Source organism: Haplochromis burtoni, unplaced genomic scaffold, assembly GCF_018398535.1.
Source record: "Haplochromis burtoni strain Fernald_Lab_line unplaced genomic scaffold, NCSU_Asbu1 Contig_173, whole genome shotgun sequence".
NCBI lineage: Eukaryota > Metazoa > Chordata > Actinopteri > Cichliformes > Cichlidae > Haplochromis > Haplochromis burtoni.
In genome coordinates, this window is record NW_024582534.1 from 480,073 (window position 1) to 506,415 (window position 26,343).

General features: G+C 42.9%; 2 protein-coding genes across 4 annotated transcripts in view; one reads left to right on the plus strand and one right to left on the minus strand.

Annotated features, from left to right (window-relative positions):
• Positions 1–26,343, plus strand: part of tmem178b (transmembrane protein 178B) — a 76,405-nt gene that overhangs the window by 23,432 nt on the left and 26,630 nt on the right. Inside the window, exon 3 of the mRNA XM_005933811.2 lies at positions 12,869–12,982. Within this exon, the coding sequence (XP_005933873.1) occupies positions 12,869–12,982 (114 nt within the window). The remainder of the gene's footprint in view (positions 1–12,868; positions 12,983–26,343) is intronic.
• On the minus strand, positions 3,077–5,140 carry LOC121815285. Of its 3 annotated transcripts, none has more exons than XR_006054966.1 (4): positions 4,859–5,140; positions 4,592–4,717; positions 4,449–4,486; positions 3,077–4,320 (listed from the first exon to the last, which is right to left on the minus strand). XR_006054966.1 is itself a non-coding variant. In XM_042225508.1 (4 exons), the coding sequence occupies exons 1-4, from the start codon at positions 5,072–5,074 to the stop codon at positions 4,187–4,189; spliced, it is 525 nt and encodes a 174-aa protein (XP_042081442.1). In that variant the 5' UTR covers positions 5,075–5,140; the 3' UTR covers positions 3,077–4,186. The 3 variants fall into 3 exon arrangements, 2 of the variants coding, with proteins under 2 accessions (XP_042081442.1, XP_042081441.1); XM_042225508.1 differs by having other exon boundaries at positions 4,581–4,717; XM_042225507.1 differs by having other exon boundaries at positions 4,581–5,140.

Consider the following 26,343-nt stretch of genomic DNA (forward strand, 5'->3'; position numbering starts at 1 on the left):
TGCTTCAGTACAGAAATGAAGCCCAACAATCATGTTTTACAGTCCTGTGGTCTCAGCCTCAGATACTCAACTAATCAAAGTGATGTCATGACAAAAATGAATGACCAACAAAACATTTTTCTCCTTCATTTCTGTCAAACAAAGCTGTATGTAACGTGTCTCGCGGTTAGTATCATGGTTGCTAGGCAACCTGAACAGCGCATGATTGAAATTGAATATTACTTAAACTCTCTTAAATTAACTTCCAATAAAAAAGGTTTATCATTGATTGAAATTCATTCAGACATGTGTAACGAATGAGCTGTCAGAACTTTCAAGTACAAAGTTGTTATGAAGTCTGTCACATTCCCCCCTTTTTTTCTTTTTTATCCTGTATTTATTCATCCTTCTTATTTCATTGTACTGTATATTGTTACTCTTATTTGCCTTGTATGTCTACTGTACAAACTGAACTGGAATGACTGACTGTTCGCTTTATAATTTCAACAAAGTTTTGAAAAAAAAAAAAACCTCTTCGGCCGCTCCCTTCTGCGGCAAAATTATCCACACCCACCGCCGCGCTATGAATTGTGGGATATATGGGACCACGAAGCGTGCACCGGACCACGCTTGATATTTGGGGAAATCGACGGCGCATTTAAAGTACACTTCGAATTGGGACAGCTGTCGTCGCGTGGGACGACGACCCATTTCACAAGCCTCTCACTTCCGCACTTCTCGTACTTATAGTACGCACCGTACGTAGTACGCGTAGTGCGCGTACTTCAAGCGTGCAGACCCTGAATTGGGACAGAGCCTTCAACTGCTACAATAATGGGACACGCCCCTTGTGGTGCTATGCCATAATAAGGGTTGTTACAATGCCAAACATCCTCGGGCAATACGAAGCCCGAGGATGCATCCATCGGACTATGGATGTGTGTGAATGATAGCTTTGAGTGCTCAGAGTAGAAAAGTGCTACCTGAACCAGTCTGTTTACCATTTACCATCCATGTAAGCAAGAAGCATTCTTGTCCCTCACTTTTGTTTGACCTTGAGCAACACTAACAACATTAAATGACATTTAAGACAGTGTGGTTTGTGTGGCAGTTTTATTTATATCACAGAGCCAAGTTGTTGAAAATGAAAAATATCATTTGTAATAACAAGCTGATGGTTCCAGACCACAGAGGGCACACAGATGCACATGTGCATATGTTGACAGGAGGAACACGAGCACACTCAGATTTTGGTGTCAGGTACGTGATTGTAACTATGTGTCTGTATCTGCTGGTTGCTTGCTGGATTTGGAGTGGTGGACGTTGACACCACAGGTTTAATTATAGCAACAAGCTTAGACTCGAGGCCTGCCAGACCGCTCTCTCATTGTATGAATAGGCGGGGCACAAAGAGGATCGGAGAGGCGGAGAGCTTAGCGGGCACACAAAAAAAATCATGGAACAGGAAAGACAGAAGGAGAGAAGAGGCAGACAGGGAGCACAGTCTGCAGCAGTTCTTGAGGAAGGCTGTCATCATTATGCAAATCTGATGCAAATTTCACACTTTCAACTGATTGGAAATGGGACTTTGCATCAAGGCAGGGACAATATGATGGAGAGCAATAAGCTAAGCACATAAAGAGAGGATGAAACCAATCAAGACTGTCCCAGTGACAGAGCTGGCCTCATGTACTGACAGGGACTGTAGTGGCTTCCTGTTAAATCCAGGATTCAAAATCCTGCTCCTCACATACAAGGTCTTAAATAATCAGGCCCCATCTTATCTTAATGACCTTGTAGTACCATATCACCCTATTAGAGCACTTCGCTCTCGCTCTGCAGGCCTACTTGTTGTTCCTAGAGTATTTAAAAGTAGAATGGGAGGCAGAGCCTTCAGTTTTCAGGCCCCTCTTCTGTGGAACCAGCTTCCAGTTTGGATTCAGGAGACAGACACTATCTCTACTTTCAAGATTAGGCTTAAACTTTCCTTTTTGCTAAAGCATATAGTTAGGGCTGGACCAGGTGACCCTGAATCCTCCCTTAGTTATGCTGCAATAGAGTAGGCTGCCGGGGATTCCCATGATGCATTGAGTTTTTCCTTTCCAGTCACCTTTCTCACTCACTATGTGTTAAAGACCTCTCTGCATTGAATCATATCTGTTATTAACCTCTGTCTCTCTTCCACAGCATGTCTTTATCCTGTCTTCCTTCTCTCACCCCAACCATCACAGCAGATGGCCCCGCCCCTCCCTGAGCCTGGTTCTGCCGGAGGTTTCTTCCTGTTAAAAGGGAGTTTTTCCTTCCCACTGTCGCCAAAGTGCTGCTCATAGGGGGTCATATGATTGTTGGGATTTTCTCTATATGTATTATTGTGCGATCTACTGTACAATATAAAGTGCTTTGAGGCGACTGTTGTTGTGATTCGGCGCTATATAAATAAAATTGAATTGAATGTTAAAAACGAGGCCAAACCCATTGTTGACAAATTCACCTTTCCACTCCCATCTGTCTCTATGTTGTAATGCCAAGTCCCATGCCAGTGTCACTATAACTGGACTTACCCATTCAGGACTGAAAATCTGTTCAATCACTATGAGATGAGGTGGTGATAACGATAATTAGGGTGATCAATACTATTTTTTTTTTTTTTAAATACAGTCATTACAGCACTTGAATTATAAAAGGTTGATAGCATGACACTGGCCAACCCCCCCTCTAAGGGTCGGCTCCCGACGACCCTAAAACAAAACAAAACACCACAGTGTGGGCAGCAGGGGGTCCTGGACGGAGGGCCAGAACCAAAAGCAAAAACAACAAACCCTCCTAGGTCACAGTCCCAAAGTCAGGCCGTGCATCCAGCAGCGGTGCAAAAAAAGGAAAAATCCCCATAAAACAGTCTCAGGCGGCCGATAACTATAACAAAAGATTTCAGGTGGCCTACTTCAGGTCCCGTGATAGCAGCAGGACACTTCAGGCACCTTTACAAAATATATTTGTAAATTCTCACCAGATGTTGGTAACAACACATCCGATCACAAATGGGACCATAGATGTCCGTAAGTTAAGTTATGTAAGAAATGACACAGGGAAAGTATTATACTTTTACTGAAATGTATTTAATACTTTGTACAGAGGCATTTGTTAGTGATGACAGCTTCCTGCCGCCAAACTTCACTGTTGGTATGGTGTTTTATCTTTTGCTCTCCAAATATGGTGTTTATTATGGCATCCAAAGAGTTTACATTTGGATTGACCAGTATTTTCCAGGCTTGTCTAAATGCTGTTCAGCAAACTTTAAATGCACTTCAGCATGCTGTCAAGGCCAGTACGTGAACGTGGACCTAAACATGCAGAACCAATAGGAATGATGCTAACACTGACTTTATTTACAAGAGCACAGGTGGAGTTAGCTCGTGGAATATCACAGGTGCTAACTACACTGGGGTAACTCGAGTGGGGAGCTCTGAAATACAGGGAGAGAAAGATTATCTGCGGACCGAGGACAGATTAAACTATCTGATGAGACGTACTTCGCAGACCGTTGGAGAGTGTCTCGGGAGGGGATGGCTGAGTGGGATCGGGTGATGTCCTGGATGGTGGGCGGAGCCTTTTGGGACAGACAGCAAGGAAATGGTCCAATCTCCATAGGCTCAGTAGCAGCCTGTACAGAGGAAGATGCAGTGACATGAGCGGATGTTGATACTGGAGCTGAAGACGTGGGAGCAGAAACTGCAAGAGAACTGCAGGGTGGTCTGTGGGATCTGTAGCTGCTTTCAGCCTCTCTTCTTGAAGTGATTATCGTTGCGAAGGGAGAACGAGCGAGAGAGAGAGCGAGCGAGAGAGAGAGAGACTCATCATAGGAGCAGGACTGTACTGATCAGGAGGACAAATATGCTTCAGCCTAACTCAAAGCCTTACCCCTCAATCTCCCAATTAGGGGTGATTAGGGAAAGAGCGTGGGGAGCACTGTAGTAAGAACCCTCCGCAGTGACCTTGCTCCCCAGTGAACAGCTCAGGGTCTGGGGTTGAAGCATCATGAAACAACAGAGCTTCCTGGGGCTCACTAGAAATGACATCTGGGGTTGTGGAGCTTTTGGGGGCAGAAAACAGAGCAGGCTCGGAAGGAGCAGGTACCAAGCCGGTTGCGGTCCTTGAAGAGATGCAAGAATCTTCTCTTGCCTGTCACTAATAGCTTTATACTGAGTTATCAAAAACTGGATGGATTGTTCATGGGACCTAACAGGTTTGTTGTTTTGCCATCACTGATCCGCAGAATCCATTCTGCTTTTGGACAATTCGTATTGTCAAGGTGGGCCCGGAAGCCAGTCTGTGAAAGTGGACCTAAAAATGCAGAACCAGACACGAAGAGCAGGAATCATGTTAACACAGACTTTATTTACAAGAACACCGGTGGAGTGAGCTCACAGGGGAAATGTGCGTAGAATATCACAGGTGCTAACCATACTCACGGGAATGCTCAGGGTGCAGGTAACTCGAGCGGTGGTCTCTGAAATACAGGGAGAGAAAGATTAGCTGAGTGACCGGGGACTGAAACCGGGAGGGAGGATGGCTGAGTGGGACCAGGTGAGAGTCCTGGATACCTGTGTACAACCTGAGATGTTTGGCAGTCCAAGGCAGAGGTGACTGGAGGGCAGGCAGGTGAGCTGAGTGCGTCCAAAATCACAGACAGTGCACAGAATCTCCAGTGAGGCCAGCATTCAGGTGAGGAACAGGCAAACTGCAAGCAGTGAGTATGACAGATCTGAGGAGATACTAGGAGCACAAGGAACACAAGACGAGTCGCAAGATTGATGAGACCAGGCTGATGTAAACTCTGCCCAGGGGTGGCCAAAACATGGAAAACCCACACAGCACTCACCAGGCCTGTGACAAATGCTTTTTCTTCACCGGTCTTACATGGTGAGCATGCGTACAGACCATGGTGGTGAAAGCATTTCTTCCTGTTACTTTCTACAAGTGGCTCTGGGACAACTCTTCTGCTGATTCTTTTCACTCTTCTGTCTGAAATCTTGCAGGGAGCAGCTGGTCGTGGCCTGATTGTGATGAAATGGGGTTTTTCCCACTTCATGGTCATGGCCCCAACAGTGGACCCTTCACCAGTTTAGCAATTCTTCTGTAACCAGTGCCACCAGTATGTTTTGCAGCAATAACAACACCTCAGTAATGAGAGACCTTTTTATAGGCATCAGGATTGAATCAGCTGATGTTAATTTGCTCTTAGTGGCAGGACTACTTTCTAATTACTGATAGATTTCAGCTGCTGTCGTGACGCGTCGTGTTCAACACGTTTCCCCTGTGACATTTCTCGTTATTACATGTAACTTAATTTATGGACATGTTTAGTTTGATTTTAGTGCGCGTGTGGTTTGGACGGGTTGTTATCGACATTTGATGAGAATTTGAAGTCGAAAGCACCTGAAGCTGCAAACAACCAGTGATGGAAATAATGATATATCTGTAAATGTCTCTTGCAGACTGGCTCTGAGTCCATGTAGCATTCAGATTACAGTCAATCAATCAACCACTGCTCTGCAGATGGTGAAACAGATGATGTCTATCTCTCTTTTAATGATTCTTTAGAGAAAAATGTTGAAATGAAGGAAGATTGAAATCAGTCTGTAATCAGCTGGATTATTGGCTTTTTAAGTAAAGCAATCATTGACCGTGTCCTAGGTTTAAACCATGTTCTGTTCACGCTTGGGCACATTTTCAGAGATCAGATTTCTCCTTCCATTGAAACACATGCTCACTAACCATGTTAGCTACGAGTTCCACTGTCAGGTTAAATAAAGGCTCCAAAAAAATCTAAATTTTAATGGTAATATTGCATAAAGTGCTTTGAGTGCTGTATCAGAACTCATCCATTAATCAGCTTCTGTGTGAGGAAAGTTTAGGTAGTTCAAGTTGGCCTTGAAGGAGTCACTTCCTTAAAGGTTGTAATTGTGCCACTGACATGAACAAGCTCCCCCCTCACGTGATGAAGCCTCCAACACCCATCTGTGTCTCTGTGTCTCCCAACTGGGAAAACACAGCATCAGGGATGGCTGTCTGCTTCCCCTTCTGATCCTACTGGCAGGAGGAGGGAGGATGGACAGAGGGAGAGATGAAGTGTGTCATGCAAAAATTAGTCCATGCAGAGCTTGAACTATCCGGTCGTTCAGTCTGACGTCACTAGCCGTGTCTGGGCCTAAACTCCGCTGCAGGTCCATATATCAAACGATCACTATGGCATTACTGAGAGTTGAAAAACTGTCTAAAGTCTTTCATCTTTAATAAAATGATCAGCGTTCTGCTCTACCAGGTGTAACAATTGAGTTTAACATCCAGGCATCCATGAAAACGGAATTTATGACATTTAACGGAGTTAGAAGTTAGCAGGGAGTTAGCTCGCTAGCTTCTATCTAAATACAATATAGCATGTCCTGACTGCGGGGTTTTGGAAACAAATTAAAACGTACAGCTCTGCTATCACTTCCAGCATAAATGAAGACAGAAAACTAAACAGCAGTGACGTTTGTAGGGTTACTGAAGTTGGGCTAGCTGGTATATAATGATGTGCTACGTGACCGCTAGCGACACAGCTATGTTAGCATAATATAAACAAGCTAACTTTTTTTCCACTCGATAAAAGTTAACGTGAGTGTTCTCGGTGGTCAGGAACAAATGTAATCGCATGGCAGGATGCTGTAAAAGGACCAAACTTCAGCCAGGAGAACAACTGAGATAATCCATCCACAATACGAGGTTAGTCATTCATATACTGCTGCATGGGCTGGGCTGTAGTTACATCCTAAGGTTTTAAAAACTGAGCTTAAATAAATGATTAGCGGTAATAAAAGCCGAGGGAGGTCAACAGTGATCACTGACTGTTTTAGGAGCTTTTTGAGATCAAATAGAAGAAAATACAAAACATTAAACATGTTAACAACACAAAAGCCATATTAAACGCAGACTACTTTAGGCCCGGAAGTAGGATTCGTCGCGTCATCACTGAACAACTGGATAGCATGACCTTCCATCTGGCAGAGGACTGTCAAACCTTTCTACCATGACCACCAAAGAACAAAGAAAAAGTAAAAGCTCAGGTTTCCACTGGGAATGTTTCGCAGTCTACATAAAACCAGCAACTGGCAAAACCATACTTGTCAGTCGGATTGGCAGACAGAGGAGTGCGACTCCTCAGCCCAGAGAACACATGTCCTCTGCTCTGATGTCCAGCATGGTTTACAGCAGTGTGTCTGATGCTTTGCTTTTGGTGATGTAAGGCGTGGATGCAGCTGTGGAGCTGTGGAATCCCGTTCCCCAATGTTCTCTGGGAATGACCTCTGTGCGTCCGCCGAACCCGCTCTGTGATTTCCTGTGGGCCAGCACTTTGTGTCTGAGCTGCTGTCACTTCCACTTTGTTATAATACCACTCACAGTTAACTGTGGAAGTCTCAGTATTGAAGAAATGAGCGACCCATTCTTTCACAGATGTCTGTAGAAGCAGTCTGCAGGCCTGGGTGATTGATTTTATACATCTGTGATCATGGAAGTGACTGGAACACCTGAATTCAATGATTTGAATGGATGAGTGAATATGTTTGGTCCTTCATAATAATCTGATAGGATAATCCAGTATTTCACTAAATTAACGTTTAAAGGACGATTTTAGTTTTTATCATTTCGCCTACCTCTGAGGTGTTTAAGTCTGAGAGTCAGGAATAAATATAAGCACAGAACTCGGGTTCAGGCTTAAGCTACATTCAAAAATGACATAAGATCATCAGGCACAGGAAGCTGCTCTGTTCTAGGATCATGTTTAATGCTTATGAAACAATAAAGTTGTTTTAAAATTGTTTGCAGCCAAAACGAGAAAATCCAGGAACAAATTTGTATCTAAGACCTTACAGACCACACACTGATGCTCATCTGGGAAACACACCCACATTTACACTGATGGATGAATCAGAGAGCGCCCTGCACTCAGTATCTCGCCCATGGATATTTGCATGCAGACTGGAGCAGCCAGTCAAACCACCAACCTTCAGATTGGTACATGACCTGTTCTACCTCTAGAGCCACAGCCAACCCAGATCTTCCAAGAATTTTGATGCAATATTTCAGATTTGTCAGTAGGCAGAGGACCTTTTAAAACAAAGTTGAAGAATAGTCGTGATAAGCAGGAACGCTCAGCTCTGGACTGCAGCCACAGCACCGACCCGTCTCCAGCTCCTTTCTCCGCTCACTTGTGAACAAGACCCGAGATACTTAAACTCCAGAGCAGGAACTCATCCCTGACCCGGAGTGGGCACTCAAAGTCTTTTCCCAGCTGAGGACCACGGCCTCAGATTTGGAGGCGCTGATTCTCATTCCCACCGCTTCACACTCGGCTTCGAGCCCCTCCAGTACGAAAGAATAATACATATGAATACATTAGATTCACACAGGAGTGTAAAGGATATTTCAGGTAACGAAAGATCCATCCTCTCCTGCAGAAAGTAGCAGCAAGCCGGAGTCCTATTAACTGTATGTTCACATAACAGCTCTTCATTATCATATTGAAGTGAGTAACAATAACCTTCCAATGAACCTTTAATGTGATGCAATGGTGTTTGACCTTTGGCCTTCTTTATTCTAAGGCCTTTGAGCCCAAAAATAAAGCTTTAGACATCCAGAGACTGAGAACAGAAAAGCACTCTCATGAGTGGATGTGTATAGAAATGCACACAGCCCCACTCGTTCAGTATCACTTCCAGTCACTATCAGTAATGGAGAGGAAATGGTGTCTGGCTCAGAGACGTTTGCAGAAGGCTGAAGGGCAATTTAACTAAAATGACTGAGATAGAAATCCATTTGGGTTTGTGAGAGCAGTGTGCCTGAGTCTAACTGCTGGAAGGAGGATACCTCAGTGAAAGGATGTAATGTGTTTGCCAGCTCACAAATATGCCAAAGGGTCGGAGTTTGGCTTGCTCAAGCATTTCTGTCCACAGAGACAAGCACCGGAGAGGTTAGCACTTCTCAGGAAATCAAATGTGGAAACACAGGCAGCTTCAGGCCAAGGGGAGAGCAGAAGGATGACGAATGTTTCATACAAACCTCCCTTCCCCCACTTCAAACATGGACTCGACTAATGGGACTTCTCCCCATTACTCAAAACATAACCTGCCTAACCGGATTTAGCAAAAGCAGATTGTCTCCAAATTATTTTGTGTTAGTGAAACACAAGTTATTTAAATAATAAGTCAAACAGAGCTTATAGGTTTTGAATATACTGCCCCCATCAGTAACTATGGTTGAATTTAAGTGACTTTTTAAGGATCAAGAAAATAGTGCAAGTGCTCTTAAAGGTGCAGTGAAATTCAGTTGAAACCAAACACGTTTTGGACAGAGACCAGACTTTTGAATCTTGTCTGAGAGTTGCAGATAGAATCATTTATATTTACCATATGATGGAGCGCTGCTGCCACTGCAGCGATGCTGTACCGTCCGCCGTGAAGAGAGAGTTGAGTATAAAAGCAAAGCTTTCAATATACCAGTCGATTCTACGTCCCTCACCTGTGGTCAGAGCTGTGGGTAGTGACTCAAAGAATGAAATTGCGAATACAAGCAGCAAAAATGAGCTTCCTCCGAAGGGTGGCTGTCCTCTCCCTTAGAGAGGGTGAGAAGTTCAGCCATCCGGGAGGGGCTCAGAGTAGAGCCGCTGCTCCTTCACATTGAAAGGACAAGGATGCCTCCTGGATGCCTAATGGGTGAGGTAATCCAGGCATGTCTCACCGGGAGGAGGCCCCGGGCAGACCCAGGACAACCTGGAGGGATTATATCTCTTGGCTGGCCTGGGAACGCCTTGGTGTTGCCCCGAACAAGCTCATCACTAACAGCGGATATGGATAACGATTCAAGAGTGTTGTTACCGTCAGCCACCTCCTGTACGTGGATGATATCATTGAGTCATTCATCAGGACATGAGTGAGCCCGTTTGGATAAGTGTGACCAAACAGCTGCAAAGAGAGGAAAGGTGACCCTGACTGAAGGGGTGGAGCTGCCAGAATGCAGATTAGCAGACATACAATACAGCAACAAGAACCTACACACCAAATGGGAACCAGCTATAGCCAAAAACCTCCTGCAGGTAAGACACGAGAAGCCAGCTGAACAGTATGAATAAGAGTCAAGCCCTTGTTATATGTGCCCCACAGCTGCTAGCAGCCGGTCGCAGGAGGAGATAGATGCCACTGACATCAACTCCTCACAGTTTCCACAGTGAAAAGTGTCAGAATGTGGCATCGAGGACGCACAACTCCAAGAAGAGGAGGAGACATTAACACTCGATTTTTATTTGCCTTCTATACTTTTGACGGCTTCTAAAGATCTCAATGAAGAAACTGTTGTTTTTTATTATTCCTTCTATTCCAGTGTCATATTTATTCAGTTTCTCTTTGTTTTGTGTGTTGCTGTGTTTTCAGCTCGGTGTCACATTATAGCCCTTATATGCACTGTGTCTAATAATGCAAGCAGCTCTATGGGAGTTTGTTGACGGAGCAAACTGACAGTAGTGCAATCTCTGTTATCACATTTATACACTAAGAACATACAGTAGTGTAGAGTGTATGATGTCTGCGTAGCAGGCAGCATTGAATTCAAGTGAACTGAATTGAATTCAGTTTTATTTATATAGCGCCACCTGCAGGTGCTAACTTTAGCTGCTGCAGTGGCCCAACGTGCAGACCTTAAACTCCTGTGACAGAAACCTCAGTGAACTGAAGCAAAGTTGGCCATAACTCCTCCATAATGATCATGTGATACAGAAGATTATTACACCAAGTTACTGATGCTAAAGGTGGTTCAGTGTATAAGCCCATTAATCATGAGGTGCACACGGCAAAGGCCTGCGTGAAATGCTCTCACTGAACAGCCTTTCCACATTAAAACAGTACAGTGAGCTCTCCTTTGTATTTATTTTAGCAGATCTTTGTAATGTAGTTTGTTATAGTTGATCACAGCTGCTCTCTGCTAAAATTACAAAATGTTGTCACTTTGCAGTGTGTCAACAAAAAACAAACAAACAAACAAGGCAGCACAGTGGTTAGCACTGTTGCCTCACAGCAAACAGGTCCTGGGTTCAATTCCACCATCAGGCCGCGTCTTCCTGTGTGGAGTTTGCATGTTCTCCCCGTGTTTGCGTGGGATTTCGCCACAAGTGTGAATGTGAGTGCAAATGTCTGTGTCCATGTGTTAGACCCGCGACAGGCGGGCGACCTGTCCAGGGTGTACCCCGCCTCTCGCCTCTGGGATAAGCTCCAGCACCCCCCACGACCCTGAAAAGGATAAGTGGAAGTGAATGGATGCACAAACAAACAAAAACAGCCGCAGAGAACTGACTGCACTTCAGCAGGGAGGAGCTGTGTGACGGTGCCCCATCAGTTCTCCAGAGTAGCTCTGTAGGGGCACGTATGTGGAAGTACGACCTGCTTATGTACTTTCCACACAAGACATGGACACATCATTGCAACAGAAGAGTCAAGCTCGATGTTTACAATGTCGGCCAAATACTTGGCTGTGATGCATTTAATGTAGCTTGAATTGTTCATTATAGAGAAAGACCCTTTAACTAACCCTCTTTACTTTCCTTGGGTACAAAGCTCAAAACGTTATTTACCTGTTTACCTGTTTTCTGCTTTACAAAGATGAAATGAAAAATTTGCTCTGCATTATTTTATTTAAAGTTTATTTAAATAATCTCTGGATAATATTAAATGTTTTCTGTGAGATGTAGTATTTGAGCGTTTTATTTAGTCTTAGCTGTGCTCTCTGTGATTGGAAATACTGGTAAATATCACTGGATTACATTAATGATGAAGAAAACTTAAAAAAATAAAAATCTAGGAGATTCTTGGCCAACCAGTGCCGGCCCTGTCCAAGCGTATTTCCTCAGCCTCTAAGTGATTAATAGTGATTAATGCTGCCAATAACTTTTCCCATTTGTAAACAGCATTGAAGCAGAAAGTGGGAACTAGAGTTAGGGGTACGACTTGGGTTTGGTTGTCTTGTCTGTTATTTGGGCCTCGGTCCACCCTGGAGTTCATGCTTTCGGTGTTATAGGCAGAGCAATAAACGTCACCTTTGTCTGTGAATTGGCTTTTGCTTGTCTGGTTTTGGGGAGCACCTGTTTGTTAACCCTTATGTTACGCTCACATAAACCACAGTGTAGCACTTTGTGTGTGTGTGTTATCAGGACTGAGGAAATGCATGTGGTGGTATGATTGTCTTGTCTGTGTAATTCAAACCTCCAAAGACTCTAATAATGTCATGTTTGTGAGCCACGTGGCCTTGCCAGAGACAAGCAGCAATGGTGTCAAAAGGAAACGGAGGAAGTTACAGCCTCATTATGAACCTACAGCATCACAGTCACAGGTGTGGGCCGGGCCACAGAGCTACAGGAGGAATGTGTGTACAGGCCACATGTACATGAACATGAATTTAATTTGCTATTTTTGTCATAAGTAATGATATAATTTTTCGTTTTGAACAAGTATTTGACAGATTTCTAAATTATTTGTGCTTTCTTGTTTTATGATAGATGCTCTAGCCACCGCTGTACTGTTAGGAGTGCACACTGAAAGCTCTCCTGATTCATTAGTTAATAGTTTTAGAGGAACATAATTGTTCACGCAGCCATTGTGTTCTTGCTGTGGTTTGTAGAGATGTTAAAAGAGTTTCTTCACCACTGACGCAGGAAGCTGATTGTGCGTCCAGGGCAGACGCAGCCTCTCCAGCTGAATCACGTCTGAACTGAAGCTTCTGTTCAGTCTGTGTCGTTAGAGGGAATGTTTGTGTAAATATTCTGTTTATAAAAACAAACAAACAAAAACCTTTTGTTCCTTTGCAGGTTCCATTACTCGGTGCTCCTACATCAAGTATCACTATTCCTCAGCTACGATACCCAAAAACCTCTCCTACAACATCACCAAGACAATAAGGCAGGACGAATGGCACGCCCTCCGTAAGTCTGCTGCTGTTTCTCCTTCTGTCACGTAAAATCCTTTCATTTTAAGTAGAGATGATCTGGGTTGAGTACATTTGTTTTCTGTCTCTATGCAGTTACATGTTCATATCATATCTATCTATGAACAGATTCAGAATTCCTCCGTCTCAATAATGACTTTACTGACTTTCCTCCCTTCAAATTACAGTTTCAGCCATTAATAATATTCAAAGGAAAAGGTGGTAAAAAGGCAGGAAACTTACACTACAATTAAACCTTAATTAAATCAATCAGCGCATTATTATTTTTCCTTTAATTCATCAACACAGGCTCCTCTCTGCTGTTCTGCTGTTGACTAAGTTTTTCTGAAATTCACTTCTGTGGGACAAAGATGGCTGTAGTTGAATCAAAGCAGGAGGTCCACCACAGCACGCTCACTTCTTCCGTTCATCTGTTCACCACTTTGTTTTGGAACAAGAAATTTCTTCCACTTTTGACAATAATCCAATAATTAAGGATTGAAATCTGCTCAAAGAGCGGTCATCTGATTCTGGGGTATTTTCAGGGGGTTCTGTCTATTATTGTAGGGTCTTTTCTTTAAAATATAAAACATGCTGAGGTGATTGTTGTTGTGATTTGGAACTATATCAATAAAGTTAAAATTAACTGAAATACTAGAAACCATCTTCAGTGTCTCTGACAGCAGTGTGGTGGCTTGTAGAGTCAGAAACGAAGTCACTGAGTTAAATGGAAACACTCAAACCATCAGTCTGAATAGTCTTTAACTGTCAGGTGACAGAAAAGCTCTGCTCTAAAACCACACGTGTCATCTTCACAACTTTGACCTTCACATCTTTCTACCATATATTGAAGGTTGAAGCCATGGATGTATTTGTAAATACCAACTAAATTCTCTAATATTTAATACTTGTTCCTCTCCTTTTTATTGTTGTTATTATTATTATTATTTTATTACTACCGCTGCCATTTTCTGTGATTTTCTTCTCAATATAACTGCACACTCTCTATATGCTGCTGTAAAGCTGGGGAGCCAAAGAATTTCATTATGGATAAATGTTTGTCTGTACACGACAATAAAACTTGAAACTTGAAATTTGCAATTTTCTGTTTATGTTATCTGAATAAATATTTAGTGTGCACCAGGTTCTTAGACTTGCGCCATAAATGAAAGAATTTTATAAGAAATTGCAAAGTTTACATGTAGAAACTGGAACTTCACCCACTGATTCAGTCCAGTGTGAATGTGAAAGAAAGAAGAAGAAACAGCCTCAGACGGCATCCTGATGACGGCCAGGCAGCTAAAAACACTGGACACAGGGCGGCATTAAAGACAAACAGCTTATACACTGTGCTACAGGGCTTGCTGTATATTTGGCATTTTAAGCTAAATTATGCTTCAGCATAATATTGGTATGAATGACAACATCACACAGAAAGATAAATCAAACAAATATTAGTAACAAAAGAAAAGGAAAGAGCTGCTCTTTCTAAAGCTAGTGCTTAGACGTCACACTGAAAACTTCAGTTGTTCTGGCGAGGCCAACACTCAGAAGGATTGTTGACAGGAAAGTTCCAGTTTAATGCTTAATCTTCTCTAAATATGTTGACACAGTTTTTGCTTTACAGTCATAACACACTGGTGTCAGGGGAAGGGATTACGTGTTCCCAGGTTCAGGATCAGGCCTTTTGAAGACTCACCCAATCACTGACAGCATTGAAAGCTCTGAGGTTATATTATGTAAAGGTGTCTCGTGCCACCAACACAGCTGTGAACACCAAGGCATGGACACTAGGCTCCAGGACACAGGGCACATGGGACACCACTCACAGAAAACATCAAACTGTTCTTGGTGTTATTTTAAATGTTTTTCTGTAATATTTAATTTGCTATGTTTAGTATATTCTCTGTTACTTTGCAGTGTATGTTTTATTTTCCTTGCAATGATAAAAGTCCTGGTTCTGTTGGTGTGGCCCCATGTGTCTTCCTCTGTGGTTGTTTTCATTGCTGGTTGATGCACTAAAGCTAATGTCAGTGTTACCACAGACATTAGCTTTACAACAAGAGAGGCTAAAGTTGCAATTAATCAGCTCTGTGTGAACACATTTAGCTACAATGTAACAAACATTCATTTACATTATAGTTCTGTGTTGCACTTGGTCATATTTCCTGCAGTCAGCAGCAAATCCTCTGTTTTCCATGTCTTTGGCAGTTCATGGTTTTACATTCTGCAGACTCAACTCTATCAAGTTTTAAAAGGACATTATTGACCCCAAATCATATCAGGCTTTTTAGCTGCAGCCGAGGACAAAAGCCAACACATTGGTCTCAATAAGGGAAATAGTGGATCCAGCATCTATAAAATGCACTGTAGGTTTGACTAAAACACATAGAAAAGGGATGGATGCATCTCATCTCCATTATCGTGGCAAAGTCAAAGAAACACGCAGCTCGTAGTTATGACAGGAAGGTCAAAACTCTCCAGTCCAAGATGTTTAATATCTTCACTTCAGTGACAGGTTAGTGAGTCGGTGAAATATGAGTGTCGTCCGATTCAACAGACGGACAGACAGTGGCTCAACTTTTGTTTTCATAAGATTTATTTTCATTTTAAATTGAAAAACAAACAAACAAAACAAACAAACAAACAAACAAACAAAAATCTCACAACTATGGCACACAGCAAACATCTACAACTAACCACAACGTGGCAGGCCATTGTGACCACAGGAGCACTCTTAGGTGCACACGCTTGTATCCATGCCATTCAAGGACAACCTCAGACACCCGAAAACCAAACACAAAAACTAATAACATAATGAAAACAATAATAATAACATAATAACATTTGTAATTACAGAAAGAATTAGAACAAAAATCAAAACAAAAACAAGAACTCAAAAAAGTCGGCAAAACAAAAAGCACAGAACACGTCATACGAAGATTTTCAGCTTCCCAATGTAGCAGAATACGTTTTTTCACTGCTGTACTTGCAAGTAGAATCAAATATTTCTTATGATAATTCATGTTGATAGAGCCTGTGTCACCTAGAATCCATTGAGATTGTTTCAATGGCCGTCTCCAGAACTCTTCTATCACTGGGCAATTCCACAGCATGTGCAGGAGATCTGTCACCTTACATCTCAAGCATCTGGGGGGTAATTACTATCAATTTTATGTAGCCTGTAAGGGGTGTAATATATCCTATGAAGTATGTTAAATTGCACTTGCCTGTTTTGTAGAAATTAACACAGTCTGGTGGTGTCATTCTACCTCTTCATAGACATGGCCCAGGTCCCATTTTCTTTTTATGGACGCTTTGTTGTGATCAGGTAACTTTCACAACCCTTTGGATTTCTCCTGGACTCTTATCTTATTTCTTGCTCTCTTATTTGTAGAAATTTGAAGAAACTTTGTCCTGGAAGTTTGAATTTTTCCTTTAGCAGTTGAAAGTCAATAAATGTGTCATTATTGTATAAGTCAGCAACAGTTCCAATATTTCTGTCCTTCCATCCCTGCAGTATTGGGTCAGCAATTTGATGAGAGAGGTCAGGGTTGCCCCATAGGGGTGTCCTTCTAAGAAAGGAGATATTTATTTTCAGAAGTGAGGGGGATTCCTGCCAGACGCAGGAGGTGTTTAATATCAAATAGTTTGTGAGCTTGGACATTTTTTGTACCTAAAAATAGAACATCTTTTAATGGGGGTTCACCTCATGTTGTTCTATTGGGACCCATCGAACCTCACTGCTCTCTGCATGCAGCCAGATCCAAACTGATCGGTACTGGGAGGCAAGATAACAGTTCCTAAAGTTTGGTAAATTAAGTCCTGCCCTTGAATATGGGGCCTGCAGAGAGGAGAGTTTGACTCTTGGATTTTTCTTTTGCCATATGAAAGAAGTTATAAGTTTATGAGGCTCTTTGGAGAAACTTTTAGGAACATTTGTAGGGAGACATTGAAATTAGTAAATGAATTTAGGCAAAGTATTAATTTTAATAGCATTTATTCTGCTTATGAGAGATAATGAAAAATCCATCCATCTCTGAATATTAAGTTTGGTTTGCTCCAACAGTTTGATATAATTTAGTTTGAATATTTGATCCTCGGATTTACCAATTTGTATACCAAAGTACGTGAAGCCATTATTACGCCACTGTAATGGGTCAGTCAGAGCTCTAATACGGCTGTCTTGTATATTTAATGGCACAATCTCACTTTTGGTATAGTTTAACTTGTATCCTGAGGCTCCACTGTATTCTTCGAGACACTTCATTAAGGAGGGAATTGATTTAAGAGGGTCCGTTATGTATATTAATAATAATAATAAGAAATGTTATTTATGAGCGCCTTTCAAGTCACCCAAGGACACTTTACAATAGGATAAAACACTTAGTAAAACAATGGCAGAATAAGAACAATAAAACAAAAGCACAAGATAAAATGAACAAACAGTGGATTCACAGTGAATATGCAGATTTGAACAGATGGGATTTAAACTGGGGGAGAACCAATGTTTCTTATTTCTGGGGGCAGAGAGCTCCACAGCCTGGGAGCAGAGCAGCTGAAAGCTCTGCTTCCCACGGTGCTGAGGCGGAAGGAAGGTACAGCAAGCTGGATAGAAGAAGAACGGGCAGAACAGGTGGTGGTTAACAGGTCAGAAAGGAAAGGAGGAGCGAGGTTATGAAGGGCCTTGAAGGTGAGCAGAAGGAGTTTGAATATTATTAGCCAGTGAAGTTCCTGAAGAACAGGTGATGTGCGAGCAGCAGAGTTCTGAAGCAGTTGAAGCTTATGGAGGGATTTTTGGGGGAGACCATGCAGAAGAGAATAGTAGGAGGTCATCTGCGTATAGAGAAAGTTTATGTTCACTTGTACCAAATTTGATTCCAGATATGGAGGCACTAGTACGAATGGCAGCGGCTAGTGGTTCGATCGCAATCGCGAAGAGCAAGGGGAGCTTGGACAAGCTTGTCTGCAGTCTCTGGTTAAAGAGAAAGTGCCTGAGAGCACATCATTTGTTGTGATATTGGCTCTGGGGGCATTAAAAAGTGTCCTAACATAACAGGTGAACTTCTCTCCGAAGCCCATAGCTTCCATCGCCTGAAATAGAAAGTTTGGCTCAATCCTGTCACATGCTTCATTAGCGTCCATGGAGATTGTTAGCAGGGGGTCTTGGTTTTATTGAGCAGTGTTCAGTATATGGAGCAAACATCGCACATTATCTGCTCCGTGCCTGTTTTTAATGAAGCCTGTTTGGTCAGTGTGTATTATCTTAGTCATGATGTCTTCCAATCTCAGTGCAATTACTTTAGATAATATTTTATAATCTGCATTTAAGAGGCTGAGGGGTCTGTAAGAGTCACATCTGTTTGTCCTTTCAGGATTAATGTGATTGTTGCGATTTCCAGTGACTCTGGTAATTTATTATTTTTTAAAGCTTCTTTGATCATATTCGTGAGTGGTGTCAGTAATTTATTAGAGAAAGCCTTATAATAATCGACCGAGAAGCCGTCTGGTCCAGGGGTCTTATTAATTTGTAAACACTTGAGGGCTCGAAGTACCTCCATCTCAGACATATCTGCATCAAGCAGTTCTTTGTCCTCATTATGTAATTTAGGAAGAGTTATTCCATCTATAAATCTTTTTGCAGCAGTGCTGTCAGCCCCTCGCTCAGATTTATACAAATCTTCATAGAACCGTTTAAACTCTGCATCAAGAAGTTTATCATCTTCTGTTAATATTGTCTGTATAAATTTATCAGATGTTTCTTCCTTACTTTTCCAGGCCAGTAGTTACTTGTCTTGTTTCCATATTCGTAGTAGTGATATCTAGTTCCTGCCATGGCTGCTTCCGCTCTGCTGGTGCATAAATGATCATATTGCATCCTTGTTTGTGTTAATGTATTGAGGTATTCTTCCTTTTTGGTGGCGTATTTTCCTGCTCCAGGTTTTTAATGTCAACCTCCAATTTGGTTATCTTCACTCTAACTTTTTTATGACATAACCAAACCTCTCATAGAGGCTTTGAGGGCTTCCCAGACATTGGCATGTGAAGAGGAATTTGAATTGGCATCTAGGAATATTTCAATATTAGTGTTCATATATGAAATAAAGTCAGAGTAAGATAAGATAAGATAGAACTTTATTAATCCCTCGGGTGGGTTCCTCTGGGAAATTCGACTTCCAAAAAAAGCACAGCAACGACCGAAGTTACAGTTACAGAATTGTTATATATATATATATATATATATAAATACAGAGACAAATATAATATAATATATATAAAATGGGATATATATAGAATAAATAGATATATATTATATGAGTATATTATATATTATATAATTATATTAGTTATATATATATAGTATACCATTATATATAATCCATATAATAATTCTTATTTGATATATATAGTATACATCAATGAATACAACACACACACACACACACACACACACACACACATATATAATACAGAGACAAATATAAATAAAATATACAAAGGGGATAAATAGAATAAATAGGAATAAAAAATAAAAATACAAGTGAATTGCACATTTCAAGTATTGAGTCTATTGCACTGTTGACTATTTACAAAAGTATTGCACAAAGGTTGTAGTGGTGAAGAGGCACTACAGCTTAGTTGTTCCCCCCTCCTTTGTCCTCCTGTCTCCCCTCCCTCTCCCCTCCAGAGAGGAGTTAAACAGTCTGATGGCGTGTGGGACAAAGGAGTTTTTAAGTCTGTTAGTTCTTGTCTTGGGGAGAAGCAACCTGTCACTGAACAGACTCTTCTGGTTGTTAATGGCCGTGTGCAGAGGATGCCCAGCATTGTCCATAATGTCCATCAGTTTCTTTAATGTCCTTTTCTCTGCCACTGTCACCAGAGTGTCCAGCTTCATGCCGACCACAGAGCTAGCCCTCCTGATCAGTTTCTCCAGCCTGGATGAGTCCTTCTTTGCTGTGCTGCTCCCCCAGCACACCACAGCATAGAAAAGTACTCCAGCAACCACTGACTGGTAAAACATCCTCAGGAGCTTCCTGCAGATGTTAAAAGACCTCAGCCTCCTGAGGAAGTACAGTCGGCTTTGGGCTTTTTTATACAGGTGCTCTGTGTTGCATGACCAGTCCAGTTTATTGTCCACCCACAGCCCGAGGTACTTGTACTTGTTGACCACCTCCACCTCCTCCCCCTCTATCTGAACCGGCAGTGGACCTTCTCTGGACCTCCCGAAGTCCACAACCAGTTCCTTAGTCTTTGAGGTGTTGAGTTGCAGGTGGTTTGTGTGACTCCATGCGACAAAGTTCCTCACCAGACTTCTGTACTCCTCTTCCTGATCATCCCAGATACACCCCATGATGGCCGTGTCATCTGCAAACTTCTGAATGTGGCATAATTCAGAGTTGTAGCAGAAGTCAGAGGTGTACAGGGTGAAGAGAAGAGGGGACAGCACAGTTCCCTGTGGTGCTCCTGTGCTGCTGACCACAGTGTCAGACGTGATGTCCTTCAGCCTGACGTACTGTGGTCTGTCGGTGAGGTAGTCGGAGATCCAAGCCACCAGGCAGGGGTCCACCTCCATCCTGTTCAGTTTTTCCTGAAGCATACAGGGCCGGATGGTATTAAAGGCACTGGAAAAGTCAAGAAACAGTATCCTGACCGTGCCTTTTCCCCCATCCAGTCTCGTAGCATGTAACTTTTAAACCTCCACCTGTGGGTTGCAGGTTGTGACATGTTGGTAGCCCAGGAGAGTTTGATGGGATTATGGTCTGAAAAAGTAGCTGCTAAGCAGGAGCAATTTATCACTGTCACCATCATGTGGTACAAGAAACATCAATTCTAGAGTGTGTGTTATGTACTGGTGAAAAAAGGAGAAGTTCCTCTGGTCTGGATGAAGGTTTCGCCACACATCAGTTAAGCCTATATCCTTCATAGCTTGGTTCAGTGCTGTTGCTGCCTTGGAGAGTGAAGCTGTTTTGTGTGAGGACCGATCCAAAGAAGGATTTAGGACCAAATTAAAGTCTCCACCCACAATATACTGGCCCTCAATTGTAGCCAGTTTCATAATTAAGTTGTTAAAGAATAAAGGGTCGTCGTAGTTGGGCCCATATATATTTACCAAAGTTATCTTATTTCTGTTTATTTTAGAATCTACAAGTAAGAATCTGCCATTTTTGTCCTTTTCAACTGAGTTTAGTTGAAAGTTCAGGTGTTTATTAATAAGCAGGGAGACGTCTCTTGCTTTGGAAGTATATGACGAGTAAAAAACATTGCCCACCCAGGTCTACGTAATTTTAAATGTTCAGCGTCTGTGAGGTGACTCTCCTGGATAAACGCGACATCTACACTCTGCCTCTTTAAGGATGTCAGCATTTTCTTCCTCTTGATGGGTGAATTGATCCTCTAATATTCCAAGATATACAAGTTAGATGAGCCGTAACTTTTTATATGAATATCCTGGACGGGTAAGTGTCATGGTATTCAACTCTGGGGATTTCTGAACACATTCCTGCTTTCCTGAGTTTCGATGTGGTGAAGCTCTGCACATGGGTATAATAGTAAGATACAGCCTAGACCAGGGAGCTGTGTGAACAGTTGTGTGAGTAAAATGTTTGGTAAGAGACCAAACAAAACCACATTAGGTAGGGGACAGTAGTGGAGGCCCAGGCAGCTGCTGAGATTTAAACTTTAGCCACTCTCAGTGAAATATTTACAGCAAAGCACTGAATTTTACAGTCAGACATAGAACAAAACTGTATAAGAGATAAACTGGTTGATCAAGATGTGATCACAATCACCCAGTAGGGGGTTAACGTCATGATCATAAATGCTCATAAGATCTGTACTTTTATGAATTCGTACACATTATCTTAACTGACTAATGAACGACTGTCTCTATTAGGAACCAAATGCCAGATTATCATAAGTCGTATCTCAAATTAGTCTGTATACTTGAGGGTGGTGAGTTTCTATGTCACTGCTTGATGTTATAGTCTTTTCTTCCTTCATGTCGCTCCCACCCCAAAGTTAACAATGGAGGCCTTCTCATCTGAGAGTATAGGAGCCAATTGCTTGTTTGTTGAAATCGCATTAGATCACTTTAGTCTACCCACTCGGCAGATCTTTCAGAGAACGTTGTGCTTCGGCAGGAGTGGAGAAAACTTTGATGGATCCCTGGTGCCTGATGTGAAGCTGGGCTGGGTACATCAGCGCATATTCAATCTCCTTTTCTTGCAGCCTCTGTTTCATGGAACTCGTCTCGTCTGCGTTGCAGGTCTGCGCTGTAATCCGGAAAGAAAAATATCTTCTTATTCTCGTATGTCATCGGAGGACTTTCTCTTTGTCTCTGAAGTTCAGGAACTTAGCGATGAGGGCCGCGGTCTGTCCGACTTCTTCCCGACGTGGTGCGCTCTTTCAAGGGTGATGTGTGAGGTGAAGTTATCATTCCCCAGGATTTGTGGTATGAATTTCTCCAAAAATCCAACAGCGTCGCGGCCTTCTGCTTGCTCACTGATGTTCAGTATCCTAAGGTTGGACCTCCTGCTACGGTTCGCCAATTTTATCTTTGATTTGCGTTGTCAATTTCTCCATTTTGTTGACACGGTTGCATGCATCTTTAATGTCGTCTTCGTTTGCGCTCACTCGCGCCTCCATCTCCTCAACCTGCTCCGAAAGCACATTGAGAGAGGATTCAATTTTCGTCAGGGTTGTTTGTATGTCGGCCGTTTTTTTGTCAGTGTGGTTCCTGAGGTCCTCTTTAGTTTCCTTGATAGCATTGAGAAGTTTGCTAACTGGCTATTCCTCCTCCCCATCCGCCATATTTCTTGTTGCTACTGCGTGCAGGTGCCTGAAGTTTTATCCGTTTTCCTTCGTTTTGTGTGTCGACAATCATAACGTGCCGTCTCTGCAGATGCCTGTACAGATCCAAAGTATAAGGTGATTGTTTCCTGTGCGCACTTTCCACTTTACTAACATGCTGTTGTCCTTTTGTGCAATAAAAATAAAAGTCATCACATAATTGTAGCTGTAATGTAATTTTAGTACAGCAATACTTTACTGCATTACTGAAAAATGCCCAGCACTACAGAAGCCCAGCACTGCCAGCGAGTGGTGCTGAGGTTAGTAAGGATAGTCCATGATGGAGTTTGTTTAAGGACTTCTTCTTCACCACAGCTTCAAAGGTGTCCAGTTAGCAGCCAATCACAGACCAGCTTCTCTGATCCGTTTATCCAGTTTGTTGATGTCACCAGCTTTGATTCTGCCTCCCCAGCAGACTGCAGCACACTCCACTTGCCACAGCTAATCTTCAACACTTTGCTTCACATGTTGAAGGATCTGAGGTTACTGAGGAGGAGCCTGCTCATGCCTTATGCAGCCTGGGTCTTGCAGTGCAATCGATGTAGATGTAGAAGCACGTTGAGGTAACTGTTGCTGTGATTTGGGGGTTCACCCTGGTACCTGTACTCCCCCATCACGTCAGCATCCGGTCCCAGGATACAGACAGGCCGTGTAATTGTTGTCTTCCTTCTGAAGTTGATCATCAGCTTATGTACTTTCAGAAGCAGACGATTTCTCGCAAACGACTCCCTAAAATCATCCACTAGCTCCTCCTGCTCCCCACTAATACTTTCAACCACTGCAGAATTAATAGAGCATTTCTTCATGTTGAGCCAGAGCCATGAAAGTTCGAGGTATACAAAGTGAAGAAGAATGAAAGCAGCACTGCCTCTCGTGCAGCTGCTGTACTCCACATCTTCAACTCAGACATGCCCGGTTTTGTCAGTACTGTCAGGCACAAAGTAATCCACAGGGTGGCTGTGGCTCAGGTGGCAGAGCAGGTCAGCCACTAATCAGAAGGTCGGTGGTTCGATCCCAGGCTGCCTCCTGACTGCGTGCCAAATATCCTTGGGCAAGATACTAACCCCGTGTTTGCCTCCTGGTGGTGGTCAGAGGGCCCGGTGGCGCCAGTGTCCGGCAGCCTCGCCTCTGTCAGTGCGCCCCAGGGCAGCTGTGGCTACAACGTAGCTGCCATCACCAGTGTGTGTGAATTACTGAATGTAGTGTAAAGCGCTTTGGGGTCCTATGGACTAGAAAAGCGCTATACAAATACAGGCCATTTACCATGTTTACAGACATTTCTTGTAGCTTTTCTCTTTAGCTCTATGTGCAAAACTACTGCAGCTTTGTTGCTGGGTGATTCTTAGGCACCTGGGGTCCTTGGCTTGTGGTGGGAGTGCTGGTCTTGGCTGCCCGTTGCCTTTAGTCCTCTGCAGCTCTTGCCATTGGCCATCGGGGCTCCGTGTGGGTCCTCCCTTTTCCTTTGTCACTGGGACGGACGGCCTCAGGTCAGAGGTCTTGGGGAGCTGTGGCAGGCGTTACCTGCTGTCCAGCAGCCGACTTCTCTAATGAGTATTTGTAGCAGCTTTGCTTTCACCATGAGATTCTTAATACTGGCTAGACTTGGTAGGAGTAAAGTATGTGTGTGGATTAGACAGACGGGCGTGTTTGCACCTTTCTAACATCGTCATGAACAATAAACAGCTTGAAGTTAAACAAATTCTATTTGTTGATGAGCCAATCTTTGTTTGGCCCGAGCTGACACATCTATGTGCAGCCTGTCCCTGGAAGTGAAAGACCACCTCCTGCTCTTAACAGCTGAGTGACCCCACTTCATCTCAGACTTTCTAGGCTGTTTGGTCAGCAGGCAAAGTTTAATAGTTTGCTGTTCATCTTCACAGATGTCAACAACCACATCCACCCACACTGCCCGAGGCCTTGTATGGATTAAGTAAGAATGACAACGTAGTCTTGACTTTCATCAAGTGTGTGAAAATGAGCCCAGGCTGGGCTGACAATTTCTCTCACTCCTATTACACAGATTTAAGGAAACAGTGGGGTGACACTGACAGCGCTTCAAAGACTCGAAGATGAACATGTTACTCATTTGTTTCTGTCAGTCAAACAAAGCTGCAGCGACTCGCAGCAGAACTCGTGCAGCTGAGAACCAAAAAGGCTTTTCTGTTGCTGCTGAGCATCAAAGCAGCAGCAGAGAGAACAGAATATCCCACTTCCAGCCCGTCAGTGCTGGGACGTGTTTTCATACTGGAGCTCAGGGATTTTGTTTCTTCAAAAAGAATAACAAGCCGCAGAAAGCTGCCAGTGAGTGACAGTGTATCATCCGAGGCAGCGGCTAAAGGTTGTGGCTGAAGCTAATTGTTCCCCAGGCAGCCGCTCCCACTCAGCCTTATTGCACTGATATCGCAGCTGCAGTTGGTAATTATGCGGTGGAAGCCCTGTGAAAAGATGACAGGGGCTTTACACATTCAGAAGCTTTGGTTCACTGCTATTTAAAACATGCAGGTCACTGCTTTTGGACTTGTAAGCTGAGGAGGAGTAACCTGCACCCCTGCACTTCATCACCACTCCCACATAAACAAACAGAGATTGCCTCCCTCAGCATTTGGCTTATACAGGAAATTAAGTCATCCACAGGACTCTGTGACTCTGTGCTTGGATGTTGAATCTCATATATGCTTCCCAGTATTAGTGGAAACCAGTACACACCATCTGATATCAACTTATGTTTATCTATGTAGACAGGCTGGTAGAGTTAGGTATCTGTCTCTCTGCCAGCTGTTGACGTCACTGTCCATAATATGTTGGTGTTTCTAAGCATGTAAATGAAATTCCCTTTGCTTCCTGGTCTTTTACTGTTTACGCTGTGATCGGTGAGCCTTCTCGATGAATTAAATTCACCTGCTGAAAAGTTTCCCATCTGGGTCAATGTCAGGCTTGGCCGCACTCGCTGCTTTTCCAAGTAATAATAAAATTATGTTTGAAGGTATAAGTTAGGAATAAAGGGAGGGAGCTAGCTGATATGGAGGAGAGAATGAAGGCAGACCAGGTGGAAGGTAAAAAGGCCAAGATCACATGAGGTGGAGTCAATCATGATGTAGTAATAAAGAGCTAATAGAGGTCATCTTGACCAAAAAAGGTGTTAACAAGTTTGAAGATGGAAACTGAAAGGATAATGTTGACTGTTGTCACTGTGTACGTCTAGAAGGGAACGAGGAATTCTAGGGTAAGTTGGATGAAGTTGTAGAGAGTGTCTCCAGAGAGGACGCAGCAGAGATTGGTGCAGACTTCAGTGGACATAAGGGAATAGAGACAATAAGGAGGTGTAGGGTGGGGACGGTGTTGGATGGATGCAAAACAACAGATGTAAACAGGATGGAAATGACAGTGGTGAATACATATTTGAAGAAGACGAGGAGCACTCCGTCTTCTTAAAATATCCTATACAGAAAGTGGAAAGTGAAAGAGATGGGACACTACAAGGTGACGTCAGGAAAAGTGCAGCTAGGAAGC